The sequence below is a fragment of the Malaclemys terrapin genome, chromosome 4 (assembly GCF_027887155.1).
Source record: "Malaclemys terrapin pileata isolate rMalTer1 chromosome 4, rMalTer1.hap1, whole genome shotgun sequence".
NCBI classification, from domain to species: domain Eukaryota; kingdom Metazoa; phylum Chordata; order Testudines; family Emydidae; genus Malaclemys; species Malaclemys terrapin.
In genome coordinates, this window is record NC_071508.1 from 5,775,994 (window position 1) to 5,794,106 (window position 18,113).

Here is an 18,113-nt window from a genome sequence, read left to right on the forward strand (position 1 = left end):
GGGTTCTGGAGGGCAGTTAGGAGCAGGGGTCCCAGGAGGGGGCAATCAGGGGACAAGGAGTGGGGGGGGGGTTGGGAGTTCTGGGGGCGGGGCTGTCAGGGGGCAAGAGTGGGGAGAGGGATCGGAGCAGTCAGGGGACAGGGAGCAGAGGGGTTTAGATGGGTCGGGAGTTCGGGGGGGGGCTGCCAGGGGGTGGGGAGAGCTTGGATGGGGTGGGGGTGTTAATAAGGGTTGGGGCAGTCAGGGGACAGGTAGGGGGTAGGTTCCTAGGGGGCCAGTTAGGATGGGGGGAAGGTCTCAGGAGGGGGCTGTCAGGGGACAAGGAGTGGGGGGGAGGGTTGGGGGTTCTGAGGCGGGCGGGAAGTGGGAGGGAGTGGAAGGGGCAGGGGTGGGGCTAGGGCAGGACAGGGATGGGGCTAGGGTGGGGCTTCTCCCGTCCTCTTTTTTGATTGTTGAAATATGGTAACCCTAGTTTCACTCTGTACACGTGCGCACACACGCGCGCACACACACATATATTTTCACTTGTGCACACAGTTCTGAATTCTGCAGCCTTCAGCTGACAAACAGGAGGCAAATTTTCTAAATTCAGCTCCCCGTGTCACTGGGTGGAAGGCCCTGGGTAAATAACAGGTTCAGTGCCATATCTTTCTGTTCTTCCTCAGACATCACTAGTCGATAACCCAATAGGTCCATGGCATCTTTGCACACATTTTGCAACTTTGCTATTTTCTGGAAGGGCAGGTTCTTCCTCCAGGCCTGGGACACATTCACTGCATCTCTGGAGTCGATGTCAAAGGCCTGCATCCCTGAGCCTTTCCCATGAGTGATGTTGTATACCCACACCTGAAGTTTGGGTTTGAGGTGGAGCTCTGCAAACTTATACATCTGTGCAACCTTTGCCAGGGGATCGCTGACAATATCTTCATAGCGCACCAGCATGTAGCGGCCTTTGAGGAAGCTGGGAAGGGCCTGGCTGCCTTCAGTGTAAATCCGGATGTGACTTTTACAGATTTCCTGCATCACGTTGTAGGGCCCCCTCTCCTCTTGGTTCTTCTGGGGCCCCACCACAATGTTATTGTCGTTTATCAGAGCAGCCACTGTTTTCTCACGACTGTGGAACACAGCCCTGGGGTCGCGAACCAAGTGAATGATTTTGAGATTCAGGGAGGGGTCAGTGAGAAGGGGATAGAGAACTGTCAGATCAAAGAACCGGACCTCCTTGATGACTGTGTGGCTATAGGTCTTGCAAGCTTCCTCCACCTTGCTGAATGGGTACCTGCTGCAGAAGGTCTTGCAGGCAGTTTTGGAAATGATGTGGTTGCGCTGGAAGTAGTCACATGCAGGGGGGGAGCACAGGGCCCGGCTGGCCTCCCACTGAAATAAATCAGATTTATTCCTCTGTGTAGACATGTAGGCATCAAACACAGACATGTCGCACAGAAAGACAGACCTGATGAGGTCACGTGCTGCCATCTGTAAGGCTTTGGCCCTGTTCTGGTACATGGCTGTCCACACATGCCAGGCAGGCTCCATCAGGTAGAAGACATCAGGGTGCTGGCTGAAGAGCTGGCCAGTGAAGGAAGATCCTGACCGCCAGGAGGAGAGAATGAGGATGTGCACCTGAGCTGGCTTCTCTTCCTGGGGGGAATAGCTGCTGCGAAGCTGAGAGAGGAAGCAGATGAAAACAATCGACTGAACTGCCAGGAACACTATCACTATTGTCTTGTTTGACTTCAGCATGGTGGCTAAGAGCCTGAGGAGAGAGAGAGAGAGAGTGAGTGCCTTCAGATTGTTGGGTTAACAAACACTGTGGGAAGCCAGAACACTCAGGACTGGACCTCAGAGAAAATGGCAGCACCCCTGTTCTGGGGAAACAGAGCACGGCCTTGCCAGCAATGACATTCTGGCAGCAAATTTGAATGGTCTCTGGTGAAAGCAGATAAAAGGGGCTGTGGGCCTGTTTGTGAGCCTACGCACTAGGAGAGAGTAGGATTGAATGCTGTAGATGCCCTGCTATAGATGCCCACCTGTGCTGTAAGTCACTACAGCATCTTGCTCCTAACTCTTCTCCGGAGAAAGGAAAGACACATTTTTTTCTCTTTTCCTTCTCAAGAAGGGGTTTATACAGCCCCTGAGAAGCCAAAGTATTTCCCTGGATGGGGCCTTTTCCATTTTTTCAGCCTTGTCCTGGGTTGAATTTCCCAGCTGGTGGGAGAGAGAGAAGCCTGGAAAGCAAGGAAGCCTTTGGTGAGGCTCCGACAGCTGCGTGGTGCAAAGCAGTGCATCACAGCTGGAGCTGTGCCCCCTGGTATGTTTAAAAAGCAGAGTTCTGGTTTTCATTATACTGACTTGATGGTTGTTATTGTTGCAATATGGCCTAGAGACCCCAGTTGGGCTGTGTGATGTAATGAAGGAAGGCACTGTAGACACAGAGAACAAGATGCCAATCCCTGCCTTGAAGAGATTACAATCCAAGTGGAAGCTGAGAGCCATCAGGTGGATGCATCAAACAGGTGAGGGAGCCGAGCTAACTATTACTGCAAATAAATAACTACTTCTCACAGGCCTTTGGGAAACAGGGATCTAGCATTATTCTAAGTTTACAAATAGAGAAACTGAGGCATGGGGCTGACACATGACCTTCTCGGAGCCTCCCTTATCCACTGGTATCTGCACCATGGCTTCCTGACCCCCCATCCTGTACTCAAGCCCCTGGCACATGCTTCCACGTACAGCCTCACAGGCATGTCCGTAAAGTGCCCAAATGTCCCATTTTTAAACAGCTTCTCCCTGAAATTTGGAGCCTTAAAAGAGACCATCAGTTCCTGTGCTCCTGTCCTGCAGGGCTACGGCAATTCAGGGATGCCATTTGCTCCAGGCCAAACTGTTGGCGGCAGCAGCACTTCCAAACAGAGGCTGACACCAGCCACATGACTGACTGCCAAGGCCCGGCCGGCGATGCCAGAGCCGCCCCCGGGGCCAGGAGGAGCAGGGCTTGCCTGGCCTGTTCCCAGCGCAGGAGGCAAGGGATGAGGAGGGAACTAGCTCCCCAGTGGCAAGGGGTCATGCTGCTGTGAATGGTTTATTGTGCCTCAGGGTCACGGGCAGGATCTGAGACGCAGCCACAGAAAATCATCTCCGGCTCTTGCCAGCCGTTTCCTTCATTTGAATGAGACAGCACGCTGTATCAAATACCCTTTATGTATAAACAAGGGCAGCTTGGGAACGGGGTCCCACCACTGCTGTCGCTGCCGCATAAAACTGAGCAACAGGGTCAGCTCCTGCCCATCTCCCTGCCTTGAGTGACAAGCGTCACTCCTTCTGCTGCTCGCTAGCCCTGAGATCAGTCCCTCACTCAACCCCCCTATCCTGAGTGACAGGAGTCAGCCCGCAGCTAGCCCCCCTACCCTGAGCAAGTGGTACCCCTTCCTGCACCCTGAGCAACAGGCTCATTCTCCCTGGTAATCTGGCACCTTTGCCAGCTGGCACACACTACCGTACCTGCTGAGCATACAGAGGAGCAGGTTGGGTCCCAGCACAGGTGTCCTCTCCCCAGCTGATCTGGGGAAAGAGGAAGCCAGGAACTCTTTGTAATCAGCTCCTACCTTGAAATAGCTGTCCTCGGGCAGAGGCTGCCCCAGCTGCTAGGCAGGGCTCTCCCAGGTGGAGCAGGGGCAGCCAAATGAACATGCTCACTTGAAGAATTAAGTAAGAGAAAAAAAAAAAACCTTCTGAAGTGATAATCAAGCTAGCCCAGTACAGACAGTGTGATAAGAAGTGTGAGAATACTTACAAGGGGAGATAGATTCAATGTTTGTAATGGCTCAGCCATTCCCAGTCCTTATTCAATCCTGAGTTGATTGTGTCTACTTTGGGAATGGCTGAGCCATTACAAACATTGACTCTATCTCCCCTTGTAAGTACTCTCACACCTATTATCAAACTGTCTGTACTGGCCTAGCTTGATTATCACTTAAAAAAAAAAGTTTTTTTTCTCTTACTCAATTGGCCTCTCAGAGTTGGTAAGACAACTCCCACCTGTTCATGCTCTCTGTATGTGTGTATATATCTCCTCAATATATGTTCCATTCTATATGCATCCGAAGAAGTGGGCTGTAGTCCACAAAAGCTTATGCTCTAATAAATTTGTTAGTCTCTAAGGTGCCACAAGTACTCCTGTTCTTTTTGCGGATACAGACTAACACGGCTGCTACTCTGAAATGCTCACTTGAGAAGGACCTGGCACACCCAAAGCTGCACCCTAAAATGAGGCCTTGTTTACATGAGAAAGGGGCACCCTAAGGGGTGACTTAAAACCAGTTTAGTTAAACCAATGTACAGGGCTGTGTGGACACTTGTAGTTAAGTGTAAAGCAGGAGGACTCAACTCAAGAAGGAATCAACTGTAGCTAAACGGAACTCTGCGCATCCACACAGCCTTATGCCCCCGTTTAACTCGGTTCAAAAGTCACAGCGGAGGTTAAACGGTTGCAGCTTTCTTGTGTCGACAAGTCCTGAGAGTGACACAGATCCTTTCTGTTAGTGAGATAGTCCATGGAACAGCCTTTCTGAGCCTTAGGCGGCAGCATATAAGCCATGATGAACGAGCTAGCACGTCTTAGGAAGGCGGTTTTCAAACTGTAGGTCGCAACCCAGTACCGGGTCACGGAATGCAAGGCACTGGGTCGCGGCACCTCTGGTCAGCGCCGCCGATGGGGCTGTTAAAAGTCCCGTCGGCGGTGCTGCCTGGCTAAGGCAGGCTAGTCCCTATCTGTTCTGACACTGCGCTGCGCCCCAGAAGCGGCCAGCAGCAGGTCCGGCTCCTAGGCAGCTGCCCCTGCCCTGAGCACCGGCTCCACACTCCCATTGGCTGGTTCCAATGGGAGCTGGAGGAAGCAGTACCTGCGGGCAAGAGCTGCACGGAGCCGCTTGCGCGCCTCCACCTAGGAGCCAGACCTGCTTCTGGCCACTTCCAGGGCGCAGCGTAGTCTGAAGTGCCAGGACAGGCAGGAAGCCTGCCTTAGCACCCATGCTGCGCCGCTGACTGGGAGCCGCCTGAGGTAAGCCCATGCCACAACCCTGCGCCCCAATCCCCCTCCCCATCCCTGACCCCCCCCCAAGAGCCTACACCTCCAGCCCAGAGCCCTGACCCCCTCCCGCACCCCAACCCTCTGCCCCAGCCCTGAGCCCCTCCAACATCCCAAACCTCTCACCCCCAGCTCCGTTGGGTCACAGACATCAACAATTTTCTTCAACTGGGTCACCAGAAAAAAAGTTTGAAAACCACTGTCTTAGGAGATTGCACAGCCTCCGGAAAGGGCCCCGGCATGCTCCACATGCTGACGCGTCCCAGTGGTTTGTGTTGGAGGAGGTTTGTCACCTATGTAAACATTCTTGCTGGATTCCTCTAGCACATAAGGGAGGTGAAGCTTCCAAAATGAGACATGAAAACCCAAATATCTCCCCACTCAACCAGATCCCTCAGTGTTTCTCCAGAAAAAAATGTCTCCTTGGGTCCTCCTCCATGTACCCCAGAAGTGACAGTTACTAGGTAGGCAATTCATACATGAGGTCAACCTAATTCTTATGGGAACAAGCATACTCATGAATCTACAAGCTGAGTTGATATCAGAGAGGAGAAGGGAGTACGTTCTATAGAGGCTGCCCCAATGATGGCCAAAGAGGAGTAGGTACAGAGGGGCCTACTTGCATGAGGTGGATGCAGGCTTTTTTAAGCAGACCATAGTCTCAGAGATGGAGAAATTTGGGTGAGCACCTGTGCAGTGCAGGTGTGTTTCTTAGCAATCTCTCTCAGCAATAACAAAAGGTTAGCAAACAATGAAAAGTGTGCAAACAAAGCAAAGTCGCAAACATACACGGGACATAAAGTGCTTGGAAACAAATGTGTCCAGATGTAGCATTCTGTACATGGCTCCAGATTTTCCATCTGGAGCGTCCACACTACCACTCAGATGGGTTTGAGCCAATGGTCTCTTTGCAGCTCCTTTCCCTGTGAGCGTCTGGCTTTGATAACAGTGTTTTATGTTTCTCTTGTGTCTTCAAGAATTCCCAAACACTTCATGTGCTGTGGGCCTAACCCTGCTCCCAGATGAAGCATTGATTTAAATGGGAATGAATCAGGCTTTACACACATGCAGGGGTCGCTTGCCCCACTAATGAAATCTAGCCACCTCTGAGGTGAAATGTGGCAGCTGTTTACCACTGTGCAGCAATATTATCCTCTCCTGATACGACTGAGGAGCGAGCAATCCTGTCCTCCACAGAGCTTGCAATCCTTCCCAGCTTGGTGCCATCTTCAAATTTTATAAGCATATTCTTCACTCCATTTTGTAAGTCATTAATGAAAATATTGAATGGTACCAGACCTAGGATGTCCCCTGTGGAGCCCCACAAGAGACACCCTTCTAGTTTGACTACGAACCATTGAGAACTACTCTTTGAGTACGGTCTTTCAACCAGTGGCATAGTCTTTCAACCAGTGGTCCACTCACCTTAGAGTAATTTCATCTAGACCACATTTCCCTAGTGTATCTATGAGAATATCATGTTAGACTGTGTCAAAAGCCTTACTAAAATCAAGATATATCACATTTACTGCTGCCCTCCATCTACTAGACCCGTAATCTTGTCAAAGAAGGGAATTAGGTTGGTTTGACATGATTTGTGCATGACAAATCCATGCTATTCTTTATAACCCTATTTTCTTTCAGGTGCTTACAAACTGATCGTTTAATTGTTCCAGTATCTTTCCAGGTATCAAAGTTGAACTGACTGGTCTATAATTCCCTGGGTCCGCTTTGTTCCCCTATGTTTGCCCTTCTCTGGTCTTCTGGAACCTCACCCATCCTCCAGGAGTTCTCAAAGATAATTGCTAGCTGTTCTGAGATTGCTTCAGCTAGTTCCTGAAGTAACCTAGGATGCACTTTATCAAGCCCTGCCAACTTAAATACAGCTAACTTATCTGAAAAATCTTTAACATGGTCTTGTCCTATCCTGGCTTGCATTTCTTCCCCCTTGTGGTTAATATTAACTGGGTTGAGTATTTGGTCACCATTACCATTAACCTTTTTAGGGAAGACTGAAGCAAAATAGGTTTCAGATTGGTAGCCGTGTTAGTCTGTATCAGCAAAAACAACAAGGAGTCCTTGTGGCACCATAGAGACGAACGAATTTATTTGGGCAAAATAGGCATTAAACACTTCAGTTTTCTTGATGTCATCAGTCATTAGCTCTCCTTTCCCCCTACGTAGAGGACCTACATTTTCCTACATCATTCTCTTGCTCCTAATCTATTTAAAGAACCTTTTCTTATTGCATTTTATGTCCCTTGCTAGGTATAACTAATTTTGTGCCTTAATCTTTCTGATTTTGTTGCTGCATGTGTTATCCTTTTGTACTCATCTTTAGCAAATTGTCCACGTTTCCACTTCTTGTAGGATTCCTTGTTGATTTTCAGGTCATTAAGAAGCTCCTGATGGATCCTGTAGAAGGGCTTGGCCGAGGCTCATCCCTTCGTGGGGCTGTGAGGTAGCCCACTGCCTCCCAACAGTTCCCTATGGGCGCAGGCCCTGGGTCAGGGCGGCAGTGCCGAAACGAGGGCGAGGTGAGTGAGGCACTTGCCTCAGGTATGCAGAGCCTAGGGGCACAAGTGTCAGCTTCTCTCTCGGCTGCTGCCTCTATGGCAACCAGAGACATTGGCTGGCAGAGAGCTGAGCCTGAGGGTGGGTGAGCGAGCAGCTGGCTACTGCAAGTCAGGAAGGGTAGGGGTAGGACACATGCTTCTGAGACGTAGCCTTCCCCTCCCCCAGCACTCACCTGGAGGAGATGCTGAGGGGGCTTCCAGTGGGAGACAGGCTCATCGGCAGTAGACCTCACTCATCACCTGAGCAGCTGCTGGGGCTTCGGTGAGTGTTTGATGCTGTGATCTGCACCTAGCTTCCCCCCGCTCCCCAGCCATCACTCCTGCAAACTGGGCAAGGGGCACCCCCATCCACCACCCCCAGTGAGGCTATGGCGAGGGGCAGCAGAGGAGGAAGGAAGCCACATGTGATGGCAGTCCCCTCCCCCCCCCAGCACCCATCACCCCCAGATCCCACACCCCCTCTCCAGCCCCCAAACTCTGTCCCAGGGCCTGCACCCCAGACTCCATCCCCGAGCCCAACCTCTCAACCATCCTACACCCCAATCCCCTGCCCCAACCCAGGGCCTGCACCCCAGACCTCCTTCCCCCACCCAAACTCCTTCGCAGAGCCTTAGGGAGGTGAGGGGCAGAGTTGGGGGGTGGGTGGGCTCTGAGTGTTCTGGGCACCACCAACATTTCTACAAACCTGCTGCCCCTGATACTTGAAGGCGGGGGGTGAGGAGGCAAGTCAGTGGATGGAGGGGAGCATCCATTTTCAGTATTTTAACTTTTGGTACTGCATTGATTGACTGCTGTGTGCATTAATATAGTGACCCCCTGGGTCTTTGAATGAGGCTTTATACTTGGTGGGGAGTGACGAGGCAAGCGGTGAGTTGGTGGCTGGAGTGGGGCAAGCGGCGGGTGGGCAAAGAGGCAAGCGGTGGGCCAGCAGGGGTTCTAGGGGCAGGCATAGGGGTTTCTGGCAGGGGAGGGAGAAGGTGAAAGGAGGCGAGTGGTGGGTGGGGGACTGACTAGGAGGGACACAGTAAGCCAGCGGGGGCTAGGGGGTGAAGGGGGGGTGATGGTGGGGCCAAGCAGGGAGGGGGCAGGTCCTATTTTACTGCTGTGTGTTAGGGGGCTTATTCCTTCACCCTCTAACTTCCCTGGTCCTTCTCGCATGAACAGAAAGCAACAATACCCAAAGTCCAAAGGCGCAAACAATTCGATGTTTATTGGGGTGAACTTCCAGCAAGCATGATTCCAGTTTTCTTCCTCAGTGTCCCCCTTCCCAGCTCTGACACCACAGAGCCCTGCCTGTCTCCCTGTTCCCATTCCTTGTTCCCATTCCCACCCTTAATAAAACATGATCCCAATTTTCCCACCCCCAGTCTCTGTTCACATTCCCCCCCTACTTCCTGATTGACTGCAGACTATATAGTAAAAGTTGAGTTCTGCTTAGCTATGCCTTAACCAATTATTTTACTGAAATTTAACTAACCAATCCTAACATATTGTAACATGGTTATTTAACCAATTATATCCCACCACCTTAATTGGTTTACACCCAACAAAATTAATTATACAGCAGACAAAAACAATTACAGAACCAGACAGAAACCATGCAAATAAACATACAAAACAATACAGAAGTGAGGATTTCACAACTACATTTATACAGACATAAGGGTTTTCCAGCTGTGTCTATTGATAAGATTCCTAACAGCCCAATAGCACCTTATTTCCATGTGACTAGTTTGGAATGTGAGGATGTAACCGTTTACTTTTCAGCCCATGGCTACCTTTACTGCTTAGCCAAAGGCCTTACTTAGCCTAAGAACAGAGCCTCAGGCTAGGTCTACACTACCGGCCTGAATCGGCGAGTAGAAATCGATCTCTCGGGGATCGAATTATCGTGTCTCATCGGGACGCGACAATCGATCCCCGAATCGACGCTCTTACTCCACCTGTGGAGGTGGGAGTAAGCGCCGTCGACGGGGAGCTGTGGAGGTCGATTTTGCCACCGTCCTCACAGCGGGGTAAGTCGGCTCCGATAGGTCGAATTCAGCTACGCTATTCGCGTAGCTGAATTTGCGTATCTTAAATCGACCCCCCCTGTAGTGAAGACCTGCCCTCAGACTGTCACAGTACGACAAGGCCCTTACACAGACAGTCAGTGATTTTGATTCTTTCTTTTATACCTCTATAACTAGTTAAGTGATAAGAATACACCTGTAAGCAGAGTCCGGATGAGCTCTACCCTGACATCTGGTGGTGAATTATGGCGAGTGTGGAAAAGAACTCCAGGGACTGATCTTGTTTGCATAGGCACACCCACCCGCCTGGCATGAAACAACAGCAACTAAAGTGGTTACTTTGGCTGGTGTGGGATACCCAGTTTCTCTGTTATTGGGGCAGGAAGAATAAAGTTTTGTTACCCTGATTCTGTGAATCAAGGCCAGTGAAACTGTTGTATGACAGAAGGACTGAGTGAGTCCTTCACCATTACCTAAGTAGCACTTGCTTGACAAGGGGCATGGGTTACAAAACCCAGTGAATTGAGAGGGGTTGGGGGCAGGTATTTGTACCTGGTGGTGTGGGTGCCTTTTCAGAGTCTGAAACACCAATTGCACCTCATCCTCTCTCCACTGTTGAATGTCAGAGCTAACTTTGATTCCATTAGGAGTCTAGTTACAGGTTGCTGAGCTGAGTTCACTTTGGGCCAATAGTGCACCAGCGCTGGGGCTCCCCTACTACTAGCTGAAATCACTAAGAGCAGAAATCACAAAAGAGCTAAAGTTATTAAGAGCTGAGATCACTGAGGCTGTGTTAACTAGTGGGGGAGCCTGAAGCTATATTGCTAAGCGGCTGGCGGAGCAGCTGGCAGAGTGGAGCGGAGCGGAGCGGAGCTGAGTGGCTCACAGGTCCGTGAGCGGAGCGGCTGGAGGAGCAGCTAGCAGAGCAGAGCGGAGCCTTGTGGGAGCGGCCCAAGGGACGGCTGAAGTGGAGCGGAGCCAAGCGGCTCACAGGTCGGTGAGCGGAGCGGAGCAGCTGCCAGAGCAGTTCGTGGGACGGCAGGAGTGGCTCACGGGACTGCGGGTGGAGTGAAGCGGCTCGTGGTGAAGGCTGCGGTGGAACCCCACGGAGAAGCAGCCAGTTGGCCTCGGATCATGTAAGGTGCCCCTTAACACCCTGCTCGCCCCCCACCCCCCTTGAACTCTGGGGCTGCACTGATCAGGGACAGAGACTTTGGGGGGTTGTTGGACTTTTGGGACTTTGGGGATTCTTGGGTCGCTGGTTTCAAGAACCAACGGGAAAGGACACGGCCCAATCAGCTGGGGTGGGTCTTCGCTCATGGTTTGGTCTATGAACTCTAGTTGTGGTGTTTTCCCAATTTAATGCTATGTCATTTACCTCATGTTATTAAACATTTTCTGCCACACCGAGGCTCTGTGCTTGCGAGAAGGGAAGTACTGCCTCTTCGAGGCACCCAGGGGTGTGTGTAAGATTTTCCCAGGTCACTGGGTGGGGGCTCGAGCTGGTTCTGTGTCACGCTGTTGGGAAGGGACCCCTATGTACTGAACCCGGCCCTTGCTGCTATCAACTGGCCTGGCAGAAGGGTTACACTCCTAAATTCTTAAAGTATAGGCCTTTACAGACAGGCCTGAATATCTATATCCTAACACTGATCTGGTCACCCTATGCATGCTGTTTCTCCCCCCCTCCCCCCTCCCAACCTTCCTTTTCGGCTGTGACGTTATTGACATAATCTGGGACCATATAGAACATGGGTGGAACCAAAGTCCTGTAGTGGCACCAAATCTTGTATAAAGGGGGTCAAATGGGGTGTCTAAGACAAGGTTATGGTTTACTGGTTATGATTATGCCGGCTATATGTGTGTATCAGTTTTGTAGTTGAAGTTATGAATATTGGCTCTAAACTGTCTGTATTTCAAACTTATGCTATGCTTCTGGGTGACATACCAGACAAGCTGGTGTCAGCTCTGCCTAGCCTGCTTGATGGCTTATTAAGGACCATCAGATATACAAAAAGGAAGATTACTTACCAAATCAGAGTGCGAATGTTGTAGTCCTCTATGAGTTTACTGTAAGTGTGCCTGTAGCCTTCAGAATCCACCTTGAATGGAATGGTGCTAAGTATGAAGTTATAGCTGGGGTAAGGAAGTTATTGCATAAGGATCTTTTGATTGGGGAAAATGTTAAAGCTCTGTTCAGTCCAGGTAGCCAGTCACAGGGCAGGAATGATCTTAAACCTGTGTCTGTTATGGGCAATGATCTGCCTGGGGAGGGTTTCTCCAAAGGTTTGTCTGAGGAGAAGAGCTGTTTGTCTGTAAATGAAGTTTCTGAATGTCTGTCTAACGTCTCAGAAGTAAATCTGAAATTAGATCAAGAGCAGAAAGATCTCATTGGTCAGGAAAATGTTTCTCAGGAGTAGATTAAAGTGGATGGTCAGGTGGAAGCCCTCACTGAGGAAGGAAAGGGTAGAATTTTGATGGGTGATGGATTGTTGGCTAGTACAGCTTGTAAAAGTGAACCTGAAAAGGGTAACTGTGATTTGCTGGCAGTAGCTCAGTGTGGTGAGAAGAGCAGCAGTTTATGTGTTGGGAGTGGCAATGTGCCTGATAAGGAAAGTCTGGATGAGCCTAGGCAGCCTTGTGAGCTGATGGCTTTATCTAGTCAGCAGTTTGGGAAGGCAAGGAGAGTGGAAGATGGGTTTGTTTCCGCAGTGCGGGCGGCGCTGGGGGGAGGGGGTGGAGATTGTTTCTGCAGGGCCGGGTTGTGCTGGGTGTGTGTGTTTCGGGGGGAGGGGGGGGCTGGACGGTGCTAGGAGGGGCACAATTTTATATTCTTGCCTCGGGCGCAAAAATAGCTAGTTACGGCTCTGCAGGGCAGGGCCGCAAACAAACAGTCAGGTTTCCGAAGAAGTGGGCTGTAGTCCACGAAAGCTTATGCTCTAATAAATTTGTTAGTCTCTAAGGTGCCACAAGTACTCCTGTTCTTTAACCAAATAGTCAGGAGCTCAGGTCCTTAGGCAGGGGCTGAGCCAATAGTTCAATATTAGCCCTGGCCCTAGGGCAGGGCAGGGCAGCAAACACACAGTCAGGAGCTCAGGCTTCTGAGCGTCTGGTGCAAGGGGGAGACTGCCACCCGTGAATGAGGTGGCAGGGGGGACGCAGGCCCACCCACTCCACTGTGTCCCAGCCTGGGGCCCTAGCAGCGGCAGAAACTCGCTGCTGTCAGTGGGGATCCTGACCACAACACACTGACATTGGTTCTGGACCTGCTGCGGCCAGGCCAGGGTCGGCTGCCCCCGGGTTACTTCCTACCTCCCCCTCGTAAGGTACCTGGGTTTGGCTGGCATCCTCGGTGGTTTCCAGCACCATCGGTTCCTCTGGGTAACTCGTGAAGGGTAGGCTTGGCTGCTCCTCAGGGTAGCTGGCGAGGGGTAGGCCCGGCTGGCCCGAGCAGTCCTCAGGTTGGCCGCAGCCTGCCGGCGTTCCCCAACCCAGAGCTAGGCCACAGGCATCTGGCTTCTCCGGCGGCTGACCTTCAACTGAGGTTTGCAGCTGGGCTTTTCTACTTCCTGTCCTGTGCCGTGACCTCTGGGGGGCGGGCGCAGGACCCACTGGCTCCGCCCACATTGGTGCTAGGTGAGGCTCGTCCCTCAGCGGGGCTGTGGGGTATCCCACCGCCTTGCTACACCCCCCCGCCCAAGGCTGGCTCCTGTCCACTGGGGCCAGACCCATCCAACTCTCCCAGGTGGGACAAGAAGTCAGCATTCGCGTGGTCCTTACCAGCCCTATGGCGGACAGTATAAGCATAGGGCTCTAGTGCCAGGTACCAACGCGTTAGCCTCATATTATTATTTTTCATTCTGGCCAACCACTGTAACGTGGCATGGTCGGTGACCAGTGTGAATGGGGCCTCCAGGATGTAGTACCGCAAGGCGTCACAGGCCCGTTTTATTGCCAGGGCCTCCTTCTCTATCACCGCGTAGTTTCTTTCTCGTGGAAACAGTTTCCAACTGAGGTATACAACTGGGTGTTCCTCTCCATCCACCTCCTGAGACAGGACCGCCCCTAGGCCTACCTCCGAGGTGTCCGTCTGGAGGATGAACTCTCGGTTAAAGTCAGGGCTGTATAGGACGGGCTCACGGCAGAGATTGTTTTTGAGGGCCTGGAAGGCGCGGTCACACTCCGGGGTCCACTCCACATGTCGGGGGCTGGCTTTGGTCAAGAGTCCCGTTAGTGGGGCTGCAATGGAGGCGAAATCGGGGATGAATCTTTGGTAGTAGCCCGCCAGTCCGAGGAACTGGTGTACTTGGCGCTTCGTGGTGGGTATGCCACTAGGGCCTGAGCCTTATCCACGAGAGGTCGCACTTGTCCCCTCCCGATAGTGTACCCGAGGTAGGTGGTCTCCTGACACCCGATACGGCATTTTTTTGGATTGGCTGTTAATCCCGCTGCCTGCAGCGACCTCAGGATGGCTGCTACCTGTTCCAGGTGGTTCTCTCAACGGCAGCTGTAAATAATGACATCACTCTCGATGAGGTTGAAGGAGGCGGTCCATCAGCCGCTGGAACGTTGCCGGGGCACCATGGAGCCCGAAGGGCATTCGAGTGAACTGGTAGAGGTCCATGGGGGTGGCAAATGTGGTTTTTTCCTGAGAGGCGGGGTCGAGGGGGATCTGCCAGTATCCCTTGCTCAGATGGAGGGTAGTGAGAAAGCGGGCCTTGCCTAAGCGGTCCAGCAGTTCATCGACGCAGGTCATCGGGTACACGTCGAATTTCGAAATGGAATTAACACGGTGGAAATCAATACAGAAGCGCTGCGTCCCATCCGGCTTGGGAACCAGGACTACCGGGCTGCGCCATTCACTTTGTGACAGTTCGATAACCCCCAGCGCCAACATCGCCTGGACTTCCTCCTCTACGACCTGCCGCATACGATGCGACAAAGGCCTATTTGATTCCCGGATCACCACCCCTGGCTCCATCTGGATGGTATGGTAAACGAGGGCCGTGTAACCCGGCTGGGTGGTGAATGTTCTGGGGAATGCCTGCAGGAGGCATCAGGTCTGCTTTCGTTGCTCCTCGGTCAGGGAATCTCCAAGCTGAGGCATTGCAGAGTCCTCTGTCGGGGTTACACGGGGTCCTAGCTCGGACTCCGGGGGGCAGGGGTTAATTAGAAGGCCTTCTCGTTCTCGCCAGGGCTTCAGGAGGTTAATATGGTATCGCTGGGCTCCTTTTCGCCGGTCTGGCTGGTTAATCTCATAGGTGACTGGCCCGACCTTCCGAACCACCTCATATGGCCCCTGCCACTGGGCCAGTAGTTTTGACTCGCTGGAGGGCAGGAGGAGCAGAACCCGGTTGCCGGGTTCAAACTCGCGGACTTGGGCCTCCCGGTTATACATTTGGGCTTGTGCTTCCTGAGCCACCTTCAAATTCTCCCAAGCTAGAGCTCCTGCTTGCGTGAGACGTCCCTGAAGCTGGAGGACGTACTGCAGAAGGCCTGGGCTGGTGACGGGGCTTGCTCCCACATCTCCTTCATGAGGTCCAGCAGCCCCCTTGGACGACGGCCGTATAAGAGCTCAAAGGGGGAAAATTTTGTGGAGGATTGGGGTACCTCACGTACGGCCAGGAGCAGAGGCGGGAGCAACTGATCCCATCAGTGCAGGTCCTCTGGGGAAAATTTGCGCAGCATGGATTTCAAGGTACGGTTGAACCGTTCGACCAGGCCGTCGGTTTGCAGGTGATAAATGGAGGTGTGTAGTTGCTTAATCCCCAGGAGATTGCACACCTGCCGCAGCAGCCTGGAGGTGAAGTTGGTGCCCTGGTCAGTAAGGATTTCCTGAGGCAAGCCTACGCGGGCAAAGACCTGGACGAGCTCCTCAGCGATGGCCCTTGTGGTGATGCTCCAGAGCGGGATGGGTTCGGGAAAACGGGTAGCATAGTCCACGATGACTAGGATATACAGAAACCCGGCCCTGCTTCTCGGGAGCAGTCCCACCAAATCCACAGCCACTCGCTCAAATGGCGTTTCCACAATGGAGGGGGATCAGGGGAACCGGGGCTGTCTGTGGGGGAGGAACCAGCTGACACTCCGGACAGGAACTACAATACTCCCGTACCTCCTGGTGCACCCCGAGCCAGAAGAATCAGGTCAGAATTCGGGCAAGGGTCTTTTCCTGACCCAGGTGCCCTGTAGCTGGGATGTCATGGGCGAGTTTCATCACCACGCGTCGGTGGCACCGAGGCACCAGCAGTTGGGTCTGGATCTCTCCGGTGCGGGAATCTCGGTCCACCCGATAGAGGTGGTCGTGACGTAGCTTGAAATGGGGCCAGACCTTGGCCCGGCCTGGGTCAATCAGGGTGCCATCCACGGCCGCCAGCTGCTCATACGCCCGACTAAGGGTAGGGTCCCCCCTTTGGTCCCGGCAGAAGTCGACCCTAGGGGCGTCAGCAGACCTGGGCAGGGGATCCTCAGGCGCTCCTTCCTGTCTAATAGGGTCCAGTTCTTCCGCCTCCTCAGCGGGATCCTCGCGGCAGTCCCCCTCCAATGCTGGGGTGACGTCGGGACTTTCCTCGGCGTTCGAACGAAGGACTCCAGAGAACTCTGGCCAGTCCCGTCCCAGGATCACGGGGTAGGCAAGTCGCGGGGCCAGGCCAACCACCATCGTCAGTGTGACCCCATCCATGGTTAGTCGGACTCAGGCACTGGAGTAAGGTCGGACGTCGCCGTGGATGCACTGTAACTGGATGGTTCACAGGCGGGGTCCGCCTGGAGGCCTAGGCTTTGGCGGACTAGGGTCTGGCCATGGTCAGATTCAACCAGGGCCCGGGTCTGGCATTCCCCGACAACTACGGGCACGGTGACCTTGGTGGCCTGCGGGGGTTGGGCACGGTTCTCCCCTGTGCAAACGTGCCCAAAGCTGCAATCCATCTTGGAGCTGTCCCATTGCAGGTGTCCATGTTTCCCACAGGAGAAGCAGGGCCCAAGTTCTGGTCATCCGGGCCAGGCCAAGCCTCCCCCCTGGCCCCTGGGGGGACTTTGCGGTACTCGGCCACTCCAGCTCTCTGGGCCCGCACGAGCAGGTCCCTCGGGATGTCTATAACGGGGCTCCTGGCTCCGTGGAAGATTTCGCAGTTCGACCCGGGCGGTCGCCTTCCTCTCGAGGTTAGGGCACTTGAGCCCTGGCGGGTGGCCCCGAGTAGCCGGTCCGACGGGGGCCTCCGCTGCAAGGAAGTCTTCCATGAGGGCGACGGCGAGGCTACTGTTGGAGGCCGATGACGAAGGATCCAAGCCGTACCCCGCGACGGGAGGATATGGACCAACTGTTCCAGGATGATTTGCTCAGTGAGCTCCTCGGTGTTCCGCCAGTCGGGACATGTCCCTCAGCTCCTGGGCCACCAACCGGGGTCGGGCACCCGGGGTGTAGGACAGGCTCCGGAACCTCTGCCGGAAGGTTTCTGGGCTGATGTCTAAGGCATCTAGAATTGCCACCTTTACCCAGGCATAGTCCTAGACGTCCTCTGCAGATAGCCCCCGGTACACAGTTTGGGCAGTCCCCGTCAAATACGGGGCCAGAAGCGTGGCCCACTGCTCGGGCATCTACCCTGCGATGTGTGCCACCCTTTCAAAAGGCACCAAAAAGGCTTCGGGGTCATCCTGCAGTCCCATCTTAGTCAGTCGCACGGGCGGTGCGGGAGGGGGTGACCCGGCCGTGTCTCCCGGCTGTGGCTCTGTGGGGCGAGGCAGGGCCGTCGCCAGCTGCTGCAAGCATTGCTGTTGGAACTCTCGGTCCTGCACGGTCAGGTCCCGAATCAGCTGCTGCTGCTATGCTCCCAGCTGCTGGACGAGCTGCTGTTGCTGTTGGAGCTGGGCAGCCTGCTGTCGCTCCTGATTCTCCGCCAGGAACGTAAAAAGTTTGGATAAATCCATGTCTCTGGAGGGGGACCGTTCCCCCCCAGACCCTTTCTCACAGGGGTCAAGGGCTCGCGCCCACATCCTGGGCAGGAGTCCCCACTTCTGGTACCAAGTGTAGAAGGGCTTGGCCAAGGCTCGTCCCTTCGCAGGGCTGTGGGGTAGGCCACCGCCTCGCAACAGTTCCCTATGGGCCCAGGCCCTGGGTCAGGGCAGGGCTGCAAACACACAGTCAGGAGCTCAGGCCCTTAAGCCGGGGCTGAGCCAATAGTTCAATATTAGCCCTGGCCCTAGGTCAGGGCAGGGCAGCAAACACACAGTCAGGAGCTCAGGCTTCTGAGCGTCTGGTGCAAGGGGGAGACGGCCACCCGTGAGTGAGGTGGCAGGGGGGACGCAGGCCCACCCACTCCACTGTGTCCCAGCCTGGGGCCCTAGCAGCGGCAGAAACTCGCTGCTGTCAGTGGGGATCCTGACCGCAACACACTGACATTGGTTCTGGACCTGCTGCGGCCAGGCCAGGGTCGGCTG

At 53.6% G+C, this 18,113-nt stretch overlaps 1 protein-coding gene across 1 annotated transcript in view; it reads right to left on the reverse strand.

The window, feature by feature from the left end:
• Positions 1-432: 432 nt before the first annotated feature.
• Positions 433-18,113, reverse strand: part of LOC128836893 (carbohydrate sulfotransferase 6-like) — a 28,415-nt gene continuing 10,734 nt past the window's right edge. The window contains exon 2 of the mRNA XM_054027596.1: positions 433-1,756. Within this exon, the coding sequence (XP_053883571.1) occupies positions 589-1,743 (1,155 nt within the window). The 5' untranslated portion in view covers positions 1,744-1,756 and the 3' untranslated portion in view covers positions 433-588. The remainder of the gene's footprint in view (positions 1,757-18,113) is intronic.